At 45.6% G+C, this 21,376-nt stretch overlaps 2 protein-coding genes across 5 annotated transcripts; both read left to right on the top strand.

Moving 5' to 3' along the window:
• Window positions 1-14: 14 nt before the first annotated feature.
• UBE4A (ubiquitination factor E4A) lies at window positions 15-15,620 on the top strand. 4 transcript variants are annotated; one of them, XM_039341777.1, is made up of 19 exons: window positions 15-286; window positions 1,133-1,306; window positions 2,102-2,214; window positions 2,633-2,785; window positions 2,872-3,031; window positions 3,140-3,342; window positions 3,545-3,736; window positions 4,711-5,044; window positions 5,190-5,316; window positions 7,974-8,281; window positions 8,751-8,883; window positions 9,336-9,523; window positions 9,915-10,015; window positions 10,113-10,226; window positions 10,774-10,948; window positions 11,026-11,206; window positions 12,569-12,716; window positions 13,247-13,404; window positions 14,908-15,620. In XM_039341777.1, exons 1-19 carry the CDS (start codon window positions 166-168, stop codon window positions 15,041-15,043), a joined length of 3,219 nt encoding a protein of 1,072 aa, XP_039197711.1. In that variant the 5' UTR covers window positions 15-165; the 3' UTR covers window positions 15,044-15,620. The 4 variants fall into 4 exon arrangements, with proteins under 4 accessions (XP_039197711.1, XP_039197712.1, XP_039197710.1 ...); XM_039341778.1 differs by having other exon boundaries at window positions 1,130-1,306; window positions 9,336-9,439; XM_039341776.1 differs by having other exon boundaries at window positions 1,130-1,306.
• A 453-nt stretch (window positions 15,621-16,073) lies between these two features.
• On the top strand, window positions 16,074-20,770 carry ATP5MG (ATP synthase membrane subunit g). Its single transcript, XM_039341780.1, has 3 exons — window positions 16,074-16,229; window positions 19,990-20,150; window positions 20,607-20,770. The coding sequence occupies exons 1-3, from the start codon at window positions 16,166-16,168 to the stop codon at window positions 20,703-20,705; spliced, it is 324 nt and encodes a 107-aa protein (XP_039197714.1). The 5' UTR covers window positions 16,074-16,165; the 3' UTR covers window positions 20,706-20,770.
• The last annotated feature ends 606 nt before the right edge of the window (window positions 20,771-21,376 follow it).

Genomic DNA, 21,376 nt, shown 5'->3' with positions numbered 1-21,376 from the left:
GGCGTCGCGCGTTGTCAAGCTCGTCGCTGAAAGGTGTCGCGGCCTCTCCTTCCTCCTCCTCCTGCCGCTGCTGTTCGCCCCCGTCCTGTACCAGGGCGCCCGGGGCTGCGGGCCCTCGCTCGTCGTCTGGGTCGCGGATCTCCATGGAGCTCGCCCGGCGGGGAAATGACCGACCACGAGAACAATAACAGCATTTCCCGGAACCCCTTCGCCGCCCTCTTCAGCTCCGTCGCCGACGCCCGGCACTTCGCCGAGATCCAGAAGCAGACGCCGACGCCACCCGCGGGTGAGCGAGGAAGCGGGGCGGCTGGGAGGGGAGCGGGCTGGAGAGCCCCCGTCCGCTGGGAGTGGGCGGGCGGCGGGGGACTCGCGTAGGCCCCGTTAGAGTGCCCGGATCGGCGGCCCCGACCGCCTCTCTCGAAACCTATGCCGCGCGCTCGAGACGCGCAAAGAAATATTTGCACATCCTCTTTTGTTTCACCCTTTTCTTTGCTTTATTTTCTGCATCTTCAAGTGTAGTTCGATATTTGTATAACGGGGTTACCACGAAAGCCATCCATTGTTTGTTTATCCAAAACCCCTTTCCTGTTCAGTCACTGCTCAACCTGCTCAACCTCTGTCCAAAGTTAGACAATTTAGCTCAAATTTTAGCCCAATTTTAGGACAATGTGGACAGTCAGCAACAGAATTGAAGAAGAAGTGCAAACATTTAGCGGACTTTGTCACATTGGATTGATATTAAAGACATGAATTAGACTAGCATTACCTGGCAAGTATTCAAATCTCGAGAGCTAAGTTTTTACTAGTTTAATTCCATATTCTCAGATGGCAAATCAATAAAAGACAGAATGATTGGGACAGCTGTTTAGGTGGCCTCTCTGGCTCTTGTTTTTCAGAAGTCATTCTGGGATTCCCAGGAGACTAAAGTCTTGTGTACAGGCTGCATTTTTTTCAGCAATTGTGTTTTTATGATCTAAAACTTGTTATGTAAAAAAAGTGCACTTAATAGGCTTCTGGTGCTGTGATAGACTAGATGAGAGAGGCACAGGCCTTAGAGAGACTGCTCAGATGGTGGGTGGGCCAATTGGGGACCAGGTACACTGCTTATTGACTAGCTCTGCTTCTCTAGTAGAGGAAACCTCTGCCAGCCAAGATGATTCTGACAACAGTGTGTCTGAGAGTCTGGATGATTGCGACTACTCTGTGGCTGAGATCAGTCGCTCCTTTCGCTCCCAGCAGGAGCTGTGCGAGCAGCTCAACATCAACCACATGATCCAGAGAATCTTCCTGATAACATTGGATAACAGTGAGTTTGGAGGCATACATTGCCAGAATTCAAATTGGGTTATATTAAGGTGGAGGGGAGCCACCAGGTGGCAGACCCAGCATGGTCCAGTTTTTGATCCATGAATACAAATTCAGACTCCTCTCTTGGAGAAACTTGTTGATCTTACATAGCAACTGCTGACTTAAGACACCCCAAAGGCAACAAAATCTGTTTGCCAAAAGAGCCGTGTAAACAAACATTCTGGCAAAAACAGATATGCATGGAGGATGGAAATATTGTCCTCCGTTGTACAAGCAGTTAAGGGGAGCTTTTGCTGGGTGCAAGGCCAAATATGGTTTTCTGTATCTTTATTGGCTGGCCAGTATATTGCAGGTGTAACAAACTTTACTCAGCCTGAAAATTCCAAACATTGACCTGGTGGTATTTCTTGCAACCACGCTGCAATTCTCCTGCTCCAGTTGACTGTTATACTGTAGGGCATGGCTTGGAAGGGTTCTTTTATTGTTTTTTTTTTAGATTTGTGCTTTGCTGTGTCATTTCACTGGTCCTAGAGACTGCTTTCCTTTAGGCTACAAAACTATGCCAGCCTCTATTTGGTGCCCTCTCATATGTGTTGGGAAGTCTGGGAGTTGTAGTTCAAGACACGTGACAGCAATATCTTGAGGAAGGACTTGTTTTAACATCTGCCAAGACAAGAAGCCAAAATACATAAAAGTTGTTGATGGAGAGGGAGAAATGGTTCTGAACAGAGTGTCTTGGGGATTCCCCTATTGCTGCTTTGCTGATTCGTCCCCCTCCCCTCCCCACCCATAGGTGACCCCAATCTGAAGAGTGGAAATGGCATTCCTGCACGGTGTGTCTACCTGGAGGAAATGGCTGCAGACCTTGAGGATCAGGACTGGCTGGACATGGAAAACGTAGAACAGGTCTCTGCATGCAAGCATCTAATGGGTCTTCACCAGATTGGAGGCTTGCTGGAGAAGGCTAATATTGGTCGTCTGGCCAATTGTTCCCTTTGCCTATGGTCAGGAAAAGATGCTTCCCCAAGCCAGGATACCATGTGCCTAGAGGCCTTTAATTGCACATTTGTTGTGATGTTTGTTTGATTTGCTTTATAGTACTTTTCCTTGAACAAGGCCGTTTCATCTTATATGAAACAATTGAGTTCTATGGGCAGTCTATTTTTTATCTGTGATAATCAGGTAGATTTGGAGAAGCATGTGAAAGACCTGGCTGTTTATGCATAATGTCATTCTATAAACAAATGGATGTGAATGAGATCTAGGCTTTTTCTCCAAATGTTGGGAGAGAGCAATTATATTCTGGATCGATATGTTTCCCCAGGCTCTTTTTACCCGGCTACTGCTCCCGGAACCAGGAAATCACTTGATCCACATGACTTCAACTGGCATACAGAACCTCCCAGCAGAGAGAGATGCAGGAGAGAAACACATCCTGCGATACCTCTTTGCTTGTTTCCGGAGGGCAAAGGAGGAGGTGGGTCAAGCATCCATATCACACCCAAGCAGCTTGTGGCCTGGACTGAATGGGCTAGAAGTCAGCTGTTCTCTCTGTTCTTCTAGATCACCAAGGTGCCAGAGAACTTGTTGCCTTTTGCAGTGCGTTGCAGAAATCTGACTATATCCAACACTCACACACTCTTCCTAACACCAGAGATCTATGTCAACCAGAATGTCTATGAGCAGTTAGTGGACTTGATGCTGGAATCATTAAGAGGAGCTCGTGAGTTGGCAAAGGCTGATACCCCAGGATAAGTTAATGGGATCCAGCTCATGGCAACTTTCCAATTACATCCTTTTTTAAAATACTCGTCCTTTCTCTCCCCCATAGACTTTGAAGACATAACAGAGTTCCTGGAGGAGGTCATCAAGAGCCTCACGATGGATGAAGAAGTGAGGACTTTTGAGGAAGTTATGGTCCCTGTCTTCGACATCTTCTTAGGACGAATACGGGAGCTACACCTTTGCCAGATCCTGTTGTACTCTTATCTGGATATACTCCTATATTTCACCAAGCAAAAGGATATTGCCAAAGTGAGTCCTCACTCAGCCCCAGATGGCCAGAACCTCCTGCTGCCTTTAACCTTTCACCTGGGAGAAAGGTCACTTTTCTCTACCTCACTCTGGGTAGGAGGGTGGGTGTGGTGAAATGTTGAAATGTTTTCAAAGGAAAAACCAAAAAAGTCCAGTTGCCTTTTGAAAAAAAGTATCTTTGGCTCTATTTCTGTTTGTTCAGGTTTTTGTTGAGTACATTCAGCCAAAAGATCCAGCCAATGGACAGCTTTACCAGAAGACGCTGTTGGGAACCATCTTGAACATCTCATGTCTTCTGAAGACACCTGGTGTGGTGGAAAGCCATGGCTACTTTCTGAACCCCTCTCGATCCAGTCCTCAAGAGATCAAGGTGCAAGAATCCAACATCCACCAGGTGTATATTTCTGTTCCATTCCTGTTTTGTGCATTGAGAGGCAGCAAAATGGCCACTGATGACAAGCACTCTTTTTTATACTGTCTTTTTATGCATACTATCCAAGTATGATCAGTCGTGTGGTGCAGTGGTTAGAATGCAGTATTGCAGGCTGATTCTGCTGACTGCCGGCTGCCAGCAGTTCGGCAGTTCTATCTCACTGGCTCAAGGTTGATTCAGCCTTCCATCCTTCCGAGGTCAGACCCAGATTGTTGAGGGCAATATGCTGACTGGAAGCTGCTTAGAAAGAGTGGTATATAGGTCTAGGTGCAATTGCTCTTGCTATGATCAGGCAGATCTGTGGCTATCAACACCTTTGAATATGATGCTGACTGCCTTCTATTGGAATCACTGCGGCTGTTGTGGGGGAGATAATTAAAATCCAAAAAGTGCAGTAAAAGGTGAAAATGCCAGAACTCGGGAAGGGAGCTGAGGAATGACTTGGTGGAAGTGTATAGGTAGTCCTCAACTGACATCCACAATGGAGCCCAATATTTCTGTTGCTAATCAAGTCAGTTGTTAGTGAGTTTTGCCCCATTTTGTAACCTTTCGTGCCACAATTGTTAAATTAATCACTCAGTTAAGTTAGTAACCTGCTCGTTAAGTGAATCTGGTTTTCCCATTGAATTTGCTTGTCAGAAGGTCACAAAAGGGAGTCACATGACCCTTGGACACTGCAACCGTCATAAAAACAAGCTGGTTGCCAAGTGTTGGAATTTTGTGAGCCTGGGGAAACTGCGATGGTCGCAAGTGTGAAAAACAGCCATAAGTCCCTTTTTTCAGTGCCGTGGTAACCTTGAATGGTCACTAAGTGAACTGTTGTAAGTCGAGGACTACCCGCACATGTCTCAGATGACCCCGGTTCCAGTGAGCCTGTGCAGGTACGCTGATGTTTGTCAACCTCAGTTAACCTCAGTCAACGCTCTTCATTACAGTTCGTGGCTGAATTCCACGAGAAGATCCACCAAATGCTGAAGAACTTGCTGCAGCTCTCCCCACAAACGAAGCATAAGATCCTGGCCTGGCTTGGAAACTGTCTTCACGCCAATGCTGGGCGCACCAAAATTTGGGCCAACCAGATGCCAGAGATCTTCTTCCAGATGTATGCCTCAGATGCCTTCTTCCTGAACTTGGGAGCTGCTCTCCTCAGGCTTTGTCAGCCCTTCTGTAAGCCCCGATCTCCCAGGCTTCTGACATTTGATCCCACTTATTGTGCTGTGAAAGAACTGAATGAGGAGGAGCAGAGGGTGAAGAATGTACACATGAAAGGTGAGCCACCTTTCCCTCCCCCACCCTCCCAATAGCAAGAGAGACGGGCATTGCTGACAAGGGTAGGAAAGATGCTGTGAGAAATGGCTTCCTTTGGCTAGAGCTTTCTCTGATCAGTATGGATGTACTCTTCATTTCCTTTAAGGTTTGGAACGAGAAACTTCTTTGATCCCAGCTGTAACTGAGCAGGAACCACGGTTTGCTGACAGCTATAACCTGGTGACCGAGAACTTGGTATTGACGCAGTACACCCTCCATTTGGGATTTCACAGGTACACAGGAGACTCCCTGGTGGGAACACTAAAGGCCTTGGGAAGACTTTTCCATATCAAGCAGAATGTAGCTCAAAATCTTAATAAATGTCAGTGATTTTTTAGTAGGACACTGTAAGGACCCACCCCACTTTGCATCTTAAGAAGACAGAACTCTTGGAATAATTCTTCCAACAGGAATCCTTTATTAAGAAGAAGTGGTTGCAGGCATGCTAGACAGGACTTGGGGTCCAAGCTCTCCCATTCAAGGTTTTAAGGGGTTCCCCAGCAGTCCCACCCAATCACCCCCCCTTCCAGTGATAGTTTCAGGCATCACAATTCCACCCCCTTGCTCCTTTCTTTCGTCTGTATGGAGACTTCAGATAACTACATGAAAGGTAAATAGCTCTCTTTTGTCATGGTAAGGTTCTTTGATGCTATTTACATTCAAAGTCTCTCTTTGATGTTGCAATAAACACATTCAGCTCCTTAGAAGTCTACTGAAGGAAGTGAGGGCCATAAAGCCCCTTTGTTCTCCCCCTTCTCTCCCTCTTATGGCAGAATCCAGAGAAGGCAGAATTGGGAGTTTCTATATTTGATAATTAAAGATGAAATATAATTGGATTCTGACTGGGCTTCTGCTGACATAAGAGCACCCAAATACAGTCCTTGCTTAACAACCACATTTGGGCCTGAAATTTTGGTTATAAGTCATTGTCATTGTGGATCATGTGACATGACTCATTTTTATGATTGTTTTTACGACCATCATAAAGCAAATCACTGTCATTAAACAAATCATGAAGTTGTTTAAACCACCTGGTTCATATCCAATGGACATTTTATCATTTTCTGTCAGAAAATAGCAAAAGACATAGCAAGTCATGATTATGTGATTATGGAACACTCCAAGTGTTTGTAAATGTGAGCTTGCTGCCAGGCACCCAAAATGCAGTTACATGATGGGGGGGGGGGGAGACGTGCAGTAGTTGTAGCTTCAAGGATGGATTGTAAGTCATCATGGATCCACTGCTAAACCTCTTGCAATTTGCCTACCGCACAAATAAATCGGTAGATGATGTTGCCAATATTGCACTACATCTTAACTTCTTGAATCCCCAAAGACCTATGCAAGGCCCTTTTTGTAGACTTCAGCTCGGCATTCAGTACCATCATTCCAGAAATCTTTCTTTAAAAACTGACTCAGCTAGCTGTACTAATAAAGGAGAATATTTCTAGCTCAGGGTTGGTGCTCTCTGGGCTTGCTTGTTTTCTAGCAGACATTTCATTACCCAAACTAGGTTAGCATCATCAATGCACTGATGATGTTACCTAGTTTGGGTAATGAAATGTCTGCAAGAAAATAAGCTCAGAGAACACCAAAGACCTCAAACTTGTAAGTGGAGTATAAGCTTTCTAACAGATAGGAAGCAGCAGGTGAAGCTAGGGAAAATCATATCAAATATTCAGTTAGCACAGGTGCCCCCCAGGGCTGTGTGCTCTTTCCTTCACTCTTTTCTGTCTATACCAATGACTATATCTCAAAGGATTCCTCTGTTAAAGTACCAAAATTTGCAGATGATACAACAGTTATTGGTCTCATTCAAGACCGTCTGCATACAGACGGGAGGTGGAACAACAGGCCCTTTGGTACAGCCAAAACAATCTGGAGTTGAACACGCTTAAAACTGTAGAGATCGTATAGATTTTAGGAGAAGTTCTCCTATTCTACCACTTCTTACAATATTAGTCAACACAGTATCAAAAATAGAGACCTTCCCAGGACTTGAAATGGACACCTAACATTACAACCATCATTAAAAGGGCACAACAAGGAATGTTCTTCCTGCGCCAACTCAGAAAACTCAGATTGCCCAAGGAGCTGCTGATACAATTCTACAGAGGAATTATTAAGCCTGTCATTTGTACTTGTATAACTGTCTGGTTTGGCACAGCAACCAAACAGATAATTAGGCCTGCAGAGAAAACAATTGCAACCAGCCTGCCTTCTGTTGAAGACCTGTATACTGCACAAGCCAGAAAGAGGGCTATGAAAATATCTACAGACCCCTCACATCTTGGATATAAACAGTTTCAACTCCTCCCCTCAGGATGCTGCTACAGGGCATTGCATGCCTAAACAACTAGGCACAAAGATAGTTTTATGATTGTACAATTTATGATCTATGACTTACCACTTTGTTGTTTGTATGTACACTGACAGCTTACGTACCAGAGACAAATTCTTTATGTGTCCAGTCACGCTTGGCCAATAAAGAATATTTCTGTTCCTATTCCTAAATAACTTCGAGTCCGTGGTGATTTTTACCGGTCATTAAGCAAGGATTAAAGGCCACATTCATTATACATCAGTTGATATTTGCATGTGGGAAAGAATGTTTTCTTGGTCTACTGGAGGATATGAATGGGTGGAAATTAAAGTGAATTATGATTTCTTCAAACTTTTTTTGCTATGGGTCCTTCAAGGAAAGCAGTTCTCCAGAGAACATGCAGCAAATCCTTGTATGCTGGCTCTTGCCCCAGCCTACCTCAACACTCATTGCTGGCCTCCTCTGTTTCCCCTTTTTCATTATAGCCAATTTCTTGTGGCCACTTTGTGCTTTTCTGATGGTATTGCCACTTCTAATTTTTAGTATCTCTTTCTGCTTCTTGCACAGGTTGCATGACCAGATGATCAAGCTCAACCAAAGCCTTCATCGACTGCAGGTGGCATGGCGGGAAGCTCAGCAGAGCTCCAGCCCCTCAGCTGACAATCTCCGGGAGCAGTTTGAGCGTCTCATGACCATCTACCTTTCCACTAAAGCAGCCATGACAGAGCCTCAGATGTTGAAGAACTGCCTCAATCTGCAGGTGTCCATGGCTGTTCTCCTGGTCCAGCTGGCCATTGGAAACCAAGGAACTGAGCTGATGGACTTGACCTTCCCTCTGCCAGAAGTGAAGAACAGTGCACTGGCCTATGTTCCAGGTGACTGGCAAGAGATTTATCCTCTAGAAGTGGGTTTGGGCAGTGCCAGGATGGTCCTGATACTTTGCCATGCCCAAGGCACTTAACAGGATCCTATAGTCTTTTGCTGTTGGCTCACACCTGGCTGATTTGTAACACCATCCTTCTGTTAATAGAATGGACAAGCAAATATATATTTCAAGACAAATGCTCCTAGCTAAAATTCCCAAAAGGAAAAATATTTCTAACACCTAACTCAACAGAGGGACTCTGGGCCCTTTACAATTATTTTTGGCTTGGTTTCCTCTGAGATGTTAATATCATAAACCTTCTCCTGCTTCCAAGGAGATTTGTCTGACCTCATCTTGGTAGCTGCAGGAAACAACTGCTGCTTTGCCCTCAAATACCTGCCCTCACCGGGAAGGAGCAAACATGGGCCTGGTAGCCATACATTCTTAGCAAGAGTTCACTTGTTTTTTTGCATTTGCAGAATTCTTTGCTGACAACTTAGGTGATTTCTTCATTTTCCTGCGCCGCTTTGCTGATGATTTCCTAGAACCTTCAGCTGACTCCCTGGAGCATGTGCTTCATTTTGTGACCATCTTCACAGGGGATGTGGACAGGTAAAAGCTGCTTCTGAAGGCTAGAGAGATATGAATCAGGCCCACTCTGTAGTCAAGCATCCTGTTTGCCAGTGAACAGCAGCCAGTCTTTAGAAGGAAAAAATTGACCCCAGTAAATTCAGCTGTTTTTAGATTGAGTGCAGATTCAAATTTTTCTTGAGTCTTCAAGCAAATAAATTTGGTTGGCTTAGTTTTGACTGCTCAGTTCCTTGAAAACCTTGGCCCACAGATGTAAGAATGGAGTGGTGTAATAGGAATTGTAGAAGCATTGAGGTGGGGTGGAAAGCAGTTGTTCTCCTGGGATAATGAGCTATTGTAAGCAACCTATTGGGAGGATACATGAGTCTCTCGCTGTCAGCAGAAGAATTCAGTAGGAGGAGGGGGTGGCAGAAGTTTGATAGAATTTTGGGAAAAGTGTAGATTTGGAGATTTCTGTCCACTCCTCCTGGCAGAATGAAGAACCCACATTTGAGAGCCAAACTGGCTGAAGTACTGGAGGCTGTGATGCCCCACCTGGATCAGGCACAGACGCCTCTTGTCTCAAGTGTCTTTCATCGTAAGAGAGTCTTCTGCTCCTACCAACATGCTGCCTGCCTTGCTGAGGCACTAATTAAGGTTTTTGTGGACATTGAATTTACAGGTAAGGGGGGAGGGTGGGAGGGGGTCTCATTCCCTCAGTTCCTGCTGCATTAGTGCAGTCCCTTGAATGAAGTGCCATGAATCCTGGTGAATCCGCTTTGCTGGATCTGAAACCAGGTTTGCTAATTTTGGTAATGGTACTGATCTGGCAGAAAAAGATGAAAAGGGCTAGCTTTTTCTTCCAAGTCTTGAGATTTATATTCTACTCTGGTCCAAGCTGCCTCTTCCCCTACTGCTTTTTGGGGCTGGAGGGAAGGAAGAGCTGATCCTCCACTCTCCATCCTGTGTGCTTTTGGGGCATGCAATTTATACAAAGAAGGAGTCTCAGAGGCCTTTATCAGTTCTCCAGTATCTCAGGATCCTGCATTCATTACGGGCATTCTCCTGTGCAGGAGATCCCCATCAATTTGAGCAGAAGTTTAATTATCGTAGACCCATGTACCCTATCCTCCGGTATATGTGGGGCACTGATTCATACCGGGCAAGCATAAAGGTAAGGACCTGAGGTTTGCAAATTATAAGGGCTAGAAGAAGGATAGTGTTTTGGATGAAAACAGCCCCCCTGCTCTCCATCTCTTTGCCCTGTGCAGGCACTGGCTGACGATGCCTCCGAGAATCTTGAAGCAATGGTCCCCCCTCTCTTCTTGCGCTTTCTTAACCTGCTTATGAATGATGCCGTTTTCTTGTTGGATGAAGCAATACAGGTAAATCATTATTTATGGAGTGAACGTAGAAAGCGGGTAAATACTGTGACCCCAAACTGTTTTGGCCAGTTGAGAAGGGGAGAAAGTATGTAGCAGTCTCAAGGGAAATTACTCAGACTTCACCAACTGAGGAGAGGAGAGGAAGTCTTCAGTCACCGAGCTGCTACTATCGAGAGAGTTTTTCTGAGAGGTTCAGGTCTGGGGAGTCTTTGGACTTGGCTTCTGTACCTCCAGTTCTCCACCTTTGTAAGGTTCATTCTCTCTGCTCCAAGTCTACAGGAAGGGGTTGCCATGAGACCTCCATTTCCCACCCCCTGAACTTTCTGCACCACACTTCAATTGATCCAGTTTCGGTTCCCCTATTTCTGTGTGTTGTGTGGAATGTTTTAATGTAGTGGTTAAGATGTTGTAATCTACCTGAATAAATCTGTAAATCTCCAGGGTGAAAGGAACTTCTGAAGATAGCTGCATGAGCAGTGAATGTGATTTTGGCATCCAAGAACAGATCCTTTTTCTTGCCTGATGCCCATTTCAAATTTCTCTGCAGTACCTGAGCAAGATCAAGATCCAGCAAATAGAGAAGGACCGGGGCGAGTGGGACAGCCTGTCTGCAGAAGTGCGGCGTGAGAAGGAAGCCAGCCTGCAGATGTTTGGGCAGTTGGCTCGCTTCCACAACATCATGTCCAATGAGACCATCGGGACCTTGGCCTTCCTGACCTCAGGTAAAGGCCCTGTGTTCTTCCTGGCCTGGAACGCTGAAGGGAGCAGAACTGCTGATGGAGCCTCCTTTTCATTGCAGAGATCAAGTCTCTCTTTGTGCACCCTTTCCTGGCGGAACGCATTATCTCCATGCTCAACTACTTCCTCCAACACCTGGTAGGCCCCAAAATGGGGGCCTTGAAGGTCAAGGACTTCAGTGAATTTGACTTCAAGCCCCAACAACTGGTTTCTGACATTTGTACGATATATCTAAATCTGGGGTAAGTTGCATGGTGAAAAGAAATGATCCATTGGAGTGCTTCTTGGGAAGAGGAATAGAGGGCTTTGCCTTATGCATCCAGAGTTTTAATGGATGTTGAAATGTTTCTTATGGAAGAGCAGCCAGAAACCCACACGAGGTCCTCCTCAGATGACCCAATCAGACTTAAGGATTTAACTCCTCAAAGCCAGTGGACAACCAATGGAGAATATCTCATTGTTTATGAATGCCAGTAGTTCATACCAATCCCCCTAATACTGCCAGTGAGGAAGAACAGGAGACACCACCACCACCACCACCACCCCCTTCATGTCATGTTCTCCTCTGGAATAAAGGAGTGAAGGAGGCTTGGGACTCACGTTCTATAAACCTGAAGATAGTACATTGCGCAGAAAGGATTCTTGAAAAAAGGGACATAATGGCTAGGTGGCATTTGTGAACTTTTATTGCTTTTCCATGTAGTAATCATCTCCATCAGATCTAACTGCAAGAGAAATTGGGCTGTACTGTGCCCTTGACGGAGTCTTCTGCTACCGTCTTGTGTGTACCAGTCCAAGGGAATGCTCTGAATCTTGGCTGCAATCCCCAGGATGGGAGGCGTGGGCTTCCTGTCCTATGTCAAGAATTTGTAGTGGACCAGGTTTTGTGCTTGTATACCCTACTCAGGAAACTATGGAACTTCGACTAGGATGGTCTCTCTCCTATGAATGTCATTCTTGCTGGCTCATGCATAAATGAGATTAACCAAACGCAAAAGCTGTGTTCACGTAACTTGATATGCCCCAACAAATCATCTTATAGTTTAACCTGATGGCTAATATACATAACATGCCAATACAATGGCTGGGCTCAGCTGAATCAGTTTAAACTAATCTAGACAAAGGTATCATGTAGACTCAAATATTCTATATATTTACTAAGGGGGAGGGCAGTCAAATTTGTTTCGTCCAAGTGCTGGTGAATGATAAGAAGGTGAACTCTGAAGGGAATAGCTATGGAGCTGTAATGTCTGTTCAGACAGATCAAATTTGGGTGAAGTCCCCTATAAGAAAGATTTACAGTTGTACTTCAGGGACTAGAAAGATGCTTACCACAAAGAGATCTTGCAGAAAAGAGTTGCCTTCTGAACAGGAGAAATTATAGTGCAAATAGGCTAGAGCTATTTCCCATCATGTTCCACTTACCAATATATTGCAAATGGGACAAGTCTGAACGGGGCTTTGGTCTCACCTAATAAAAGACTATGGAAGTTGAAGAAAGGAATCAGGATAGGAAAGCTGAAATGACCGAGAGTGCCAAATGGAAAAGAGGCTTGCTTGCATGGGGCCTCAGCGTCCACTTTTAGCCCTCTTCTCTCTTTCAGTGATGAAGCAAACTTTTGTGCCACAGTGCCTAAGGATGGGCGATCATATTCCCCAACTCTTTTTGCTCAGACGATCCGAGTCTTGAAGAAAATTAATAAGCCTGGCAACATGATTGTAGCATTTAGCAACCTGGCAGAACAAATTAAGGTGAGATGGAAAAGCTGTCAATCTTCTCAAAAGTCTGTCTCTCTCTAAGGACAGGTTCCTCACTGTATTATATGTTGAAAATCTTCAGTGCATCTTGAACAACATTTGGCTTTAATCTCCAAGGGGGAGAACTTTGAATTTCAGTGCTCTTATAATGGCTGCAGGATGTTTAAAAGTCTAATGAGACAGGTGAAAAATAGAGTTGATCGGCACTGACATTCCTCTCTGTAGTTGAGAACTGAATTTATTGTAGTCAAACCTCCAAGTTTCAACGAGACACCAGAAAACAACTCTGTATTAGTTGTGCTTCCATGGAATCAAAGAGCCAATCAAGGGCTGTGTTTGGGCTCCTACCTCTGCTGTGTTTCAGTTTCCAGGGCAAAGGAGATGCCTAGAAATCACTGGCCACATTTTTTTAGCAGTGGTAGCTCCTATAGATTCCGGCACTTGTCTTCAGTTTGTCAATAGGAATTTAACTCTGCAGGGCAGCCCAGCCCAGCAGGAGCTGATTCCTGGAATTGTTTCTTCAGTCTCTAGCAGATCGTCAGCAGCAGGAAGAGGAGACATACGCTGATGCCTGTGATGAATTTCTGGATCCCATCATGAGCACCTTAATGACAGACCCAGTGCTGCTGCCTTCTTCTCGGGTCACAGTGGACAGGGCAACAATCGCTAGGCACCTCTTGAGGTATTTAGAAGACAGGAGAAAAAGGAATTCCGCCAATTTCCTTCTAGGAAAGAAAGAAAGATGTTAGATTCAGACACTGCCACTCACCTCCTTGCAAGATGCCAGTGGTGTTGACTCCCATATTTGTCCCTGCATCCACTGGTTAGTTCCACTTTCTCATCCCCCTACTGATTGGGTCTAAGACATAGTATATCAACCATGATATCCCTTTGGGCCGGCTATGAGAGTTGGGGCTTGACAGCACAGTTCTGTGTTCGCTTGACTCCTTTCTCCAAATCTGTTCCCAATTGGTGTTGATAGGGAGTGAGGGATCCAGCCCCAGCTCTTCTTTTTGGGCGTGCCATGGGGCTCATTACTCTGTCCACTCCTGTTTAACGTCTGCATGAAGCTGCTGGGTGAGATCACCCATCACCATGGGTTGAGGTATCATTAGTATGCTGGTAATACTCAACTTGATATTTGCTCACCTAATGACCCAGGTGATGTTGTCGCTACCCTCTCACAGAGCCAGGAGACTGTAGAGGCCTAGATGGGGTACAACAGGCCATTACCTAACCTTGACAAGACTGAGTGGCTTGAGTGCATGGAGCTTCAAGATCCGGGTCTTTGACATCTTTAGTTCTGGGCAGGGTTGTTCGCGATTTAGGGGTTCTTCTGGACTTGCAACTCCTGCTCAAAGAGCAGCTGGTGGGCTAGGAAAGGATTTGCACAGCTTCGGTTTGTGTATCAGCTACAGCATTTCTGGATCAGGACTTTCTGCACTCAAGTCACTCAAATCCTAATTCAAGGTTTGGTTATAATCTTTAAAGCCCTCCATGGCATGGACCCAGGTTACTTGATGGACTGTCTCATCCTGTTAGGAGAGGCCCACCCCACTCGTGTGGCAGAAGAGGCCTGCCACAGATCCCGTCAGTCAAGGAGCTTTAGCAGGTAGGGTTCAGGAGAAGAGCCTTTTCTGTCATAGAGTCAGCCCTTTAAAACATCCTGTCCCCCAAGGTTAGGTGAGGTCTGCTTCCACCCTCCTGTCCTTCCTTCCGTAAGAGCCTGGAGACCCAAGAAAGGGGGAGGACCACACTGGAGGTGGCTATTAGATTAGTAGCAACCCAACCCCACTGTGCATCCGGTTTCCTCCCTTCCATCTTTTATTCATATTGCTGTACTTTTATTCATATTGTTGTACTTTTGTATTTTCATTTTTACTATTGTTACATTTATATTTTTTGTAATTTTGCATTTTACTGATTTAAGCTGCCCAGAGTAACCCCACGAAGAGATAGGCAGCAAAATAAATAAACAAAATAAAATAAAATAATACAATATTCTGTAGTAAGCAGATTCCCACTGCTACCAGACACTCACAGAGTTTAGACAGGTATGTTGGGTCAGTATGAACAGCTGGTAAGAGCTGTAGAACTGCCTATGTGTCTACTGAAATTGGTGGCATTATCTTGTTTACTAATAGTCTGATTTTACTGTCATCCTTTCCCTGCTTTCTTTCTGCAGTGATCAGACAGATCCTTTCAATCGTAGCCCTCTCACCATGGACCAGATCAAGCCAAATACTGAACTGAAGGAGAGGATCCAGCAATGGCTGGCAGACAGAAAGAAGCAAAAGGAGCTTGTGGTGGGGGGGCTGTGAGTTGGCCAGAATGCTGTGGCCCCAGCTGCCTCTTTCAGTGAACCCAGGTTTTGACTGTTCTTTCTCACTGTCTCCATAACTTTTCTCTGGTTCCTTGTATTTAAGATCTTCTGGAAACCAACCTTGACAGTTTAGTTTTCCTGCTATATTGTTTTCATAAGAATCCTTCACCATGTTTGTTTCTCTACTGGGCTGAACTTTCCCTTTTATGTTTAAGAAGAAAAGCTGTATTTACTCAACTGGGGCAGAAGTTTTTCTTGTGTAAAGCCATTGTAGCCTGGTGATTTGTGGCTCACTCTGCCAAAACAGGAGCAACCAACATCGATAAGAAATAGTAGGTAGAACTATGGGAGAAAGTGGGCCATAATATCAAGCAGCTTTCATAAGCCTTCCTTAGCACTCTTGCTTCCAGTAACTGTATTTTGGGGAAACACTGTGAACGGATGATTGTGCAGGTGCCCTGTAATTCTTGCCTGCTTTAATACAGTGCCTGCTGCATGAGAGATGTACACGTTGTGTGCATAGTATGTTAGCTTCCTTTTTAGATCAATAAATATTGGATGTCCACTTGTTTTCAGCCGCAGTGCCTATTCATCTGTTTTCAGGACGATTCCAGGTCCTGCTTCCTTAAGGTTTCAGGCTGGACTCACAGAAAGAACTCACGAAAAAGAGAAAGGCGGGCGGGACCGGCGTGAGCTGCGAGGTGCAGATTAATAACCGTTTATTATGCAAACCCAGAAAAGTCAGCGGTGCAATCCACGGGGAAGCCAGCCTGGCGCCCTCGGAAGCCAACTTGTACTTTTACCCAGAGGACCCTCGGGCGGGCCTCGCCTGTTCAGCCTCGGAAGGGAGAACGAGGAGGGCGTTGCAGCTCCGATCCAGCTTCTGCGGCAGGCTGAAAATCCAATCCGCCGGCCGGCTGCCAAGGGCAGTCCTGGACTGCGCTTCTGCCGGGGCAGCGGCGTCCCTCGCGGGCGGAGCCTGCCTTCCCTTCGGCCGGCCTCCAGAGGGCGCGTGCGCGTGACGGCCCCGGCGGCGAGCGAGGGGCGTGGTCTGGCATCCTCGCGCGCGGCAGGCCGCTCTGACCTTCGGCGCTCCTTCCGGGTCCCTCGCGGTTCCGCCATGGCGCAGGCCGCGCAGAGGCTGCTCAGGACCGTCTCCGCCAAGGGACCGCAGCTGCTCTCCGGTGAGGGTCCGCGGGGGGCACTCTCGGGGCGGGAGGGCTGCCGGCCACGCTCCGCTTCCACTCCCCAGCCTCCCCTCCGACCGGCTCTGACCCCCGGGCGGCCGGGGACAAGGCCGCAGCTTGGCTGCCCGGCGGCTGACGCTGCTAAAGAGGGGCAGCCATTTTGCCGGGGCCCGGTTCTGCCTTGTGCAGCGCCGGGCTGCGGCGGGGCCTTGGAAAAGCTGAGCCTGCCTGCCTCTTTGAGACGGGGACCCCCGCGGGGGGGCGGGAGGGCCTCCTGACGCCAGAGAAGTAGCTGAAAGGTGGGATGCCTAGCTCACCACAGACGGCCCCCCGGTTCGTAGCTGAAGTGAGCATGGAGCCTCTCCAGCAAAAAAAAAAGTCGTATGTATGTATGTATGAATGAATGCAAACCTATATATACATACCACTATCACCCTGCATTCACTGTCTCCTTACTCCTGCTGATGAGGCATGCCCGGCTTGGCCCTTTGCAAGGACTTTTCCTCTAGGTCTTGCAAGGAAACCAACGTGTACAATTTGGGGAAGAAGACCTTGCATGTCCAGCAACTGCCTTGTGAACAATTGGGCCATGCATGTGGAAACAAGTGAACAGGAAAGGACAGCCGGGGAGGGCAGGGGCCAAAAAGGCAGAGATGGGGGGAGGTTGAAGTGCCCCTGTGGTCAAAAGTGCGAGCAAACTGCCATGTCCAGAATTTCAGTCACTTGACTGTGTGTGTGTGGGGGGGGGTGCTACAATGGCCATGACCTCAGGCACCCTTGCTGAGCATTTGTTCAGCACTGGTGTAACTTTGGATGTTAACTTCAGGACTACCTATATTAAGGATGCTGGGGAACCAGAGAGAGGATGGAGGAGAGTAACAGGTACTTGGTCAGTTTAGCCCAGTGGTTCTCAACCTTTTTAATGCCGCAACCCCCCCCCCCCAACCGGTTGTAAGTCGAGGACTACCCAACCGGTCATAAGTTGAGGACTTTCCCTGCCCGGGAGCACCGCGCATGCGTGGTGCCGCCCCCTGCACTGGCCAAGGCGTAGCTGGCAAGCGGCAGCGATGGCGCAGGGCGACCACCGGCTGGGCCACCAGCTGGCCCAGCCCAAGGGAGGTAAGGCACCCACCAGGCCCCATGCGCGCCAGCAACCCTCCCTGTGCCCACCGGCCTCCCACCTCCCACCCCTGGCCCTCTTTTACTTACATTTTTAGTAGTTGCTCAGCAAGGAGGGGTGGAAACTTCCAGACAGCTCGCCTTTGCTGCAGACAACTTGCGGCACCGTTTGCAGACTGGGACTTTTGGTGGGCTCAGCAGGGCAGAGACAGCCTGGACAATTCCTATTGGCTTTTGAAAGCCAATAGAATTAGACTCTATTCAAAAGCCAATAGAATAAAAGGGAGTAGCACAGCTAAGGAAAAGGAGAAAAAATGGCGGACTGCATTGTTTGGCGACCCCCATGAAATGGTCGTTCGACCCCAAATGGGGTCCCAACCCACAGGTTGAGAACCATTGGTTTAGCCCAAGGGAGGGCAATTCATTTTCTCAAAGGACATGTTAGAAACTGGGAGTGTGGTAGAGGACCGCTGCTGCCCTACCCCCTCTACCAATGCCACACTTGCTCCCCGCCAATGCCCTGACACTGCCAACTTCTCTCCAACAGAACCAATGCCCTGAGCTGGATTGTGACCACCCGCAGACTGGATATGGCCCGTGAGCCATAAAATGCCCAGATCTGGTTTAGCCTAAAGAAGACCAGGCTAATGCAAGACAGGATATCAGTCTTCTAATACTTGAAGGGCTATCTCAGAAAGACGGTGATATATGTTCTATAGTGCCTGGGAACAGGAAAGAACCAATAGCTCGAAACTTCACAGAGATATGCAAACTTGAAATAAGAAAGAATATTACTCAGAGGCCCGGTCTGCTACCTGGAATTGAAGAGGCTCCATCACTGAAGTGTTTCAAGCAAAGTTGGGACAGCTTGTTTGGCAGGGATGGTTTTAGGATTTATGCTGTGTGTAGAGGTTAGATTGGAAGCTCTCCAAGATTCCTTCTAAAATTCTAGACCTAGTGACAAGAAGCCCACCACTATTCTGAGTGATTAATGCCTAGGTTTAACTGGTGTAACTAGGTTTTCCTTTAATGTTTAGTCAGAATCTTTTTTTTTTCTTTATTATGCCTCCTGTTGAATAATAGAGATCTTGTTCCCTCTGTTTGACATAGTATAAGATATTTAAACTTTGCTCTTGCTTCCTCAAGCTAAATGATCCTAATTCCTTCCATAAGTCCTCAGAGGATTTTATAGGCATCTAATCATCCTTGCTGTTCTTCTCTGAGTACAGTCTAATTTCTCTGCTTTTTAAACCATGATGTCCAGAATTGGTCACAATATTCCATGTGGTCACTGACTAGTATATTGTAAAGTAAAATTCTCAATTCCAGTAATGTAACACCATGCCTTTGATGTTGCAGCCTAAAGATTGCATTTACTTTTTTTTGCAGGCATATAACACCATTCATGTTCTGTTCGTAATCTACTATTTAATATCTTTTTTATGAGTATGTTGTTGAGCCAAGCCATCCAGCACTTGCAGATTTGATTTTTATTTAAGCATAGAATTTCCCATTTCATAGTTTATAGAAATGGGCTCATAATAAAATTATCAAGATCATTTTGAATTTTATTTCTGTCTTTTGATGCCTGATCAACTTTTTGTCATCTGCATTCTTAATGAAGAATGGGGGCTTTTATGCCTTACTTAATATCTTATTCCATTTTAACAAGAAACCACTTAAGAGCTCTTTTTGAGTAGAATTTCAAGCTAGCATTTTACTATCAAATGTTATGATAAGGTTAATTAGCTGGCTAATTAAAATGCCATAGGGTACCTTGTTAATTGCTGTGCTGGAATCAAATTACATCTGGAGCATTTGAACAATGTACATTGTTATTTTAAAAAATGAAATAAATTCAGTCTGGCATTACGTCTGATTAACAATTGTATTTACAGTGGCTTGGAGATTCACTTTATGCTCTAAAACGGGTTTCAAACTCGCAACGTCACGTGATGTGTCGCGACGTATCACAACTTTTTTGCCACTGCCGGCAATGGGATGGGTGCAGTTTTGCTATGATGCATCCAGCCCATAGGCCAGCAGTTTGACACCCCTGCTCTAAAATATTTCTAAGCACTGACATCAGACTGACTGATTTGAAGTTTCCTGGATCATCCATCTTCCCCCCTCCATCTCTGTTTACTGACAGAACAACATTTGTCCTATAGTTCTGTAGATTTTTACCATTCTCCAGAATTTCTCAAAAAAGACTTAAAACTTAAGCCAGACCATAGTAAGTTCCTTCAGTGCTGTAGGATGGCCCTCAAGATTTAAACACATTTCTTTTCTGATTAACATTTCTGGCAGCCTCTGGTTGGTTTTCCATAGTTACCTGGAAAAAACAAGTCCTATTAGAGAAGAATGAAGCAGAATAGAACCAAGCAATGCTGTTATTATTTTGTGATCTATTTCAGCTGATGGATGCTTTTCTATTTAACATTACAAGCTCTCAAAAGAATCTGCCCTATGAACCAAATACTGTATTCGTCACCTGACTTGGCTATAAAGACAAACTCATACAGCAAATATTGTACCACAAAGGCCAAGCAAAATATCACCATAGAGCTAGAAATACTTTGTTTGCTTTAGCATTTGCCATTTGCTCTTTATCTCTCTTGCTCTTGTTCTCTTCTAGCTGCTGCAACCTACTCAAGGCCTCGGCTGGATACTTTCTTATACTACGCCAAAGTTGAGCTGGTCCCTCCAACTCCCGCTGAAATTCCTAAGGCCATTGAGAGCCTGAAAACATTGCTGAAGAGCTACCAGACTGGGCGCTTTGCACAGCTTACAGTCAAGGTAAGTATGTGCCAGCAGTTGTAGCTTACAGAAGCTTTGTTGGGAATAGCTGCTTTCAGACTCCTCCTGAGATTTCCTGAGAGGCTACCTTAGCTCTGTTCCTGCAGTGTCTAAAATTAATTCCAGCAAATCCCTTCATAGAGCTAGAGAAAATGGAAAGTTTTTTGGGGTTGGGGGGTGGGAAGGATGTCAGAAGTTGAAGCATGAGGTAGTTTTCCATCCCATGGAGGAGATAATGGGATCAATGAGTCTTCTGGAAGAGTGGCTATATTAATTTGAATAAAATCTAAATATCTCGTAACAATTTAAATGTAATTTACAATGACTGAGTAATAAGGTATTAGAAGACCTCTTGGTGTTGTTTCTATTTCACTGGAACTATCTGGGAAATGGGTGAGACAATTGCTACCACAGCAACAATCATTTTTTTAAAAAAACCTTTTTATTTCCTTTTAGGAAGCTCTGAGGAATGGTTTGGTGGCTACTGAAGTACTGATGTGGTTTTACATTGGTGAAATCGTAGGCAAACGTGGCCTGATTGGATATAATGTCTGAAGAAGTTTCTTCTTTTGATTCCTAGTAGTGTCTTGATAACATTAAATTATGACACTGAGATTAAACTGTGTCTGTAAGTCATGTTTACATTGTGGCAGAGCCAGATGGTTACAGAATCATAGAATGTAAGGGTTGGACAGCGTCTAGTTCAACCCCTCTTGGTAGAGGAATCCATGATTGCAACATTTCTCAGAGAAGGTCGCCCAGACTGATGATGGCCTCAGAACTGACAGCCAACCTTCAAACCTTTTTTTCTTATTCTCCCCCTCCTCATGCCTCCTTCCATAAATGCCTTGAAGAAACTATACAGCTGCCAGAAATGAATGAGGAGAGAGACAGACAGATTAGACTTGGTAGGTTCCTGTTGTACCAGGAAATGATAAGTAGGTAGAATTAACCCTAAAACTTCAGTAGCAGTTGTATAGGAGAAATAGTCAAGAATAACTTTTGTTTGTTTTTCTCAAAGATAGTATTTAATGTACTCTCAAAGCTGACACCAGCCAGAGCATAGAACTCAAGTAGTGCAAGATTGGAAGACATGACTTGGCCCATAGAATTGCCAAGATCCAGACACGACTGAATGGATAACATCATCGCTGTTTAATGGTAGAAAATGATCTTAGTTTCTGTTTTCAATTGTAGCTTCACCATTTGTTCAGATACTTTTAACT

This window comes from Crotalus tigris, unplaced genomic scaffold, assembly GCF_016545835.1.
Source record: "Crotalus tigris isolate CLP2741 ecotype Arizona unplaced genomic scaffold, ASM1654583v1 scf7180000017771.5222438, whole genome shotgun sequence".
NCBI classification, from domain to species: domain Eukaryota; kingdom Metazoa; phylum Chordata; class Lepidosauria; order Squamata; family Viperidae; genus Crotalus; species Crotalus tigris.
This window is presented reverse-complemented; position numbering and strand designations above follow the sequence as displayed.

Bases quoted from the DNA above. Each gene is read 5' to 3' on its own strand.
- UBE4A (XM_039341776.1), top strand. From the start codon at position 166: ATGACCGACCACGAGAACAATAACAGCATTTCCCGGAACCCCTTCGCC. The intron at 1,307-2,101 runs GTGAGTTTGGAG...CCCCACCCATAG, and splicing joins CCTGATAACATTGGATAACA to GTGACCCCAATCTGAAGAGT. The intron at 11,207-12,568 runs GTAAGTTGCATG...TCTCTCTTTCAG, and splicing joins ACGATATATCTAAATCTGGG to TGATGAAGCAAACTTTTGTG.
- ATP5MG (XM_039341780.1), top strand. From the start codon at position 16,166: ATGGCGCAGGCCGCGCAGAGGCTGCTCAGGACCGTCTCCGCCAAGGGA. The intron at 16,230-19,989 runs GTGAGGGTCCGC...GTTCTCTTCTAG, and splicing joins GGGACCGCAGCTGCTCTCCG to CTGCTGCAACCTACTCAAGG. The intron at 20,151-20,606 runs GTAAGTATGTGC...ATTTCCTTTTAG, and splicing joins TTGCACAGCTTACAGTCAAG to GAAGCTCTGAGGAATGGTTT.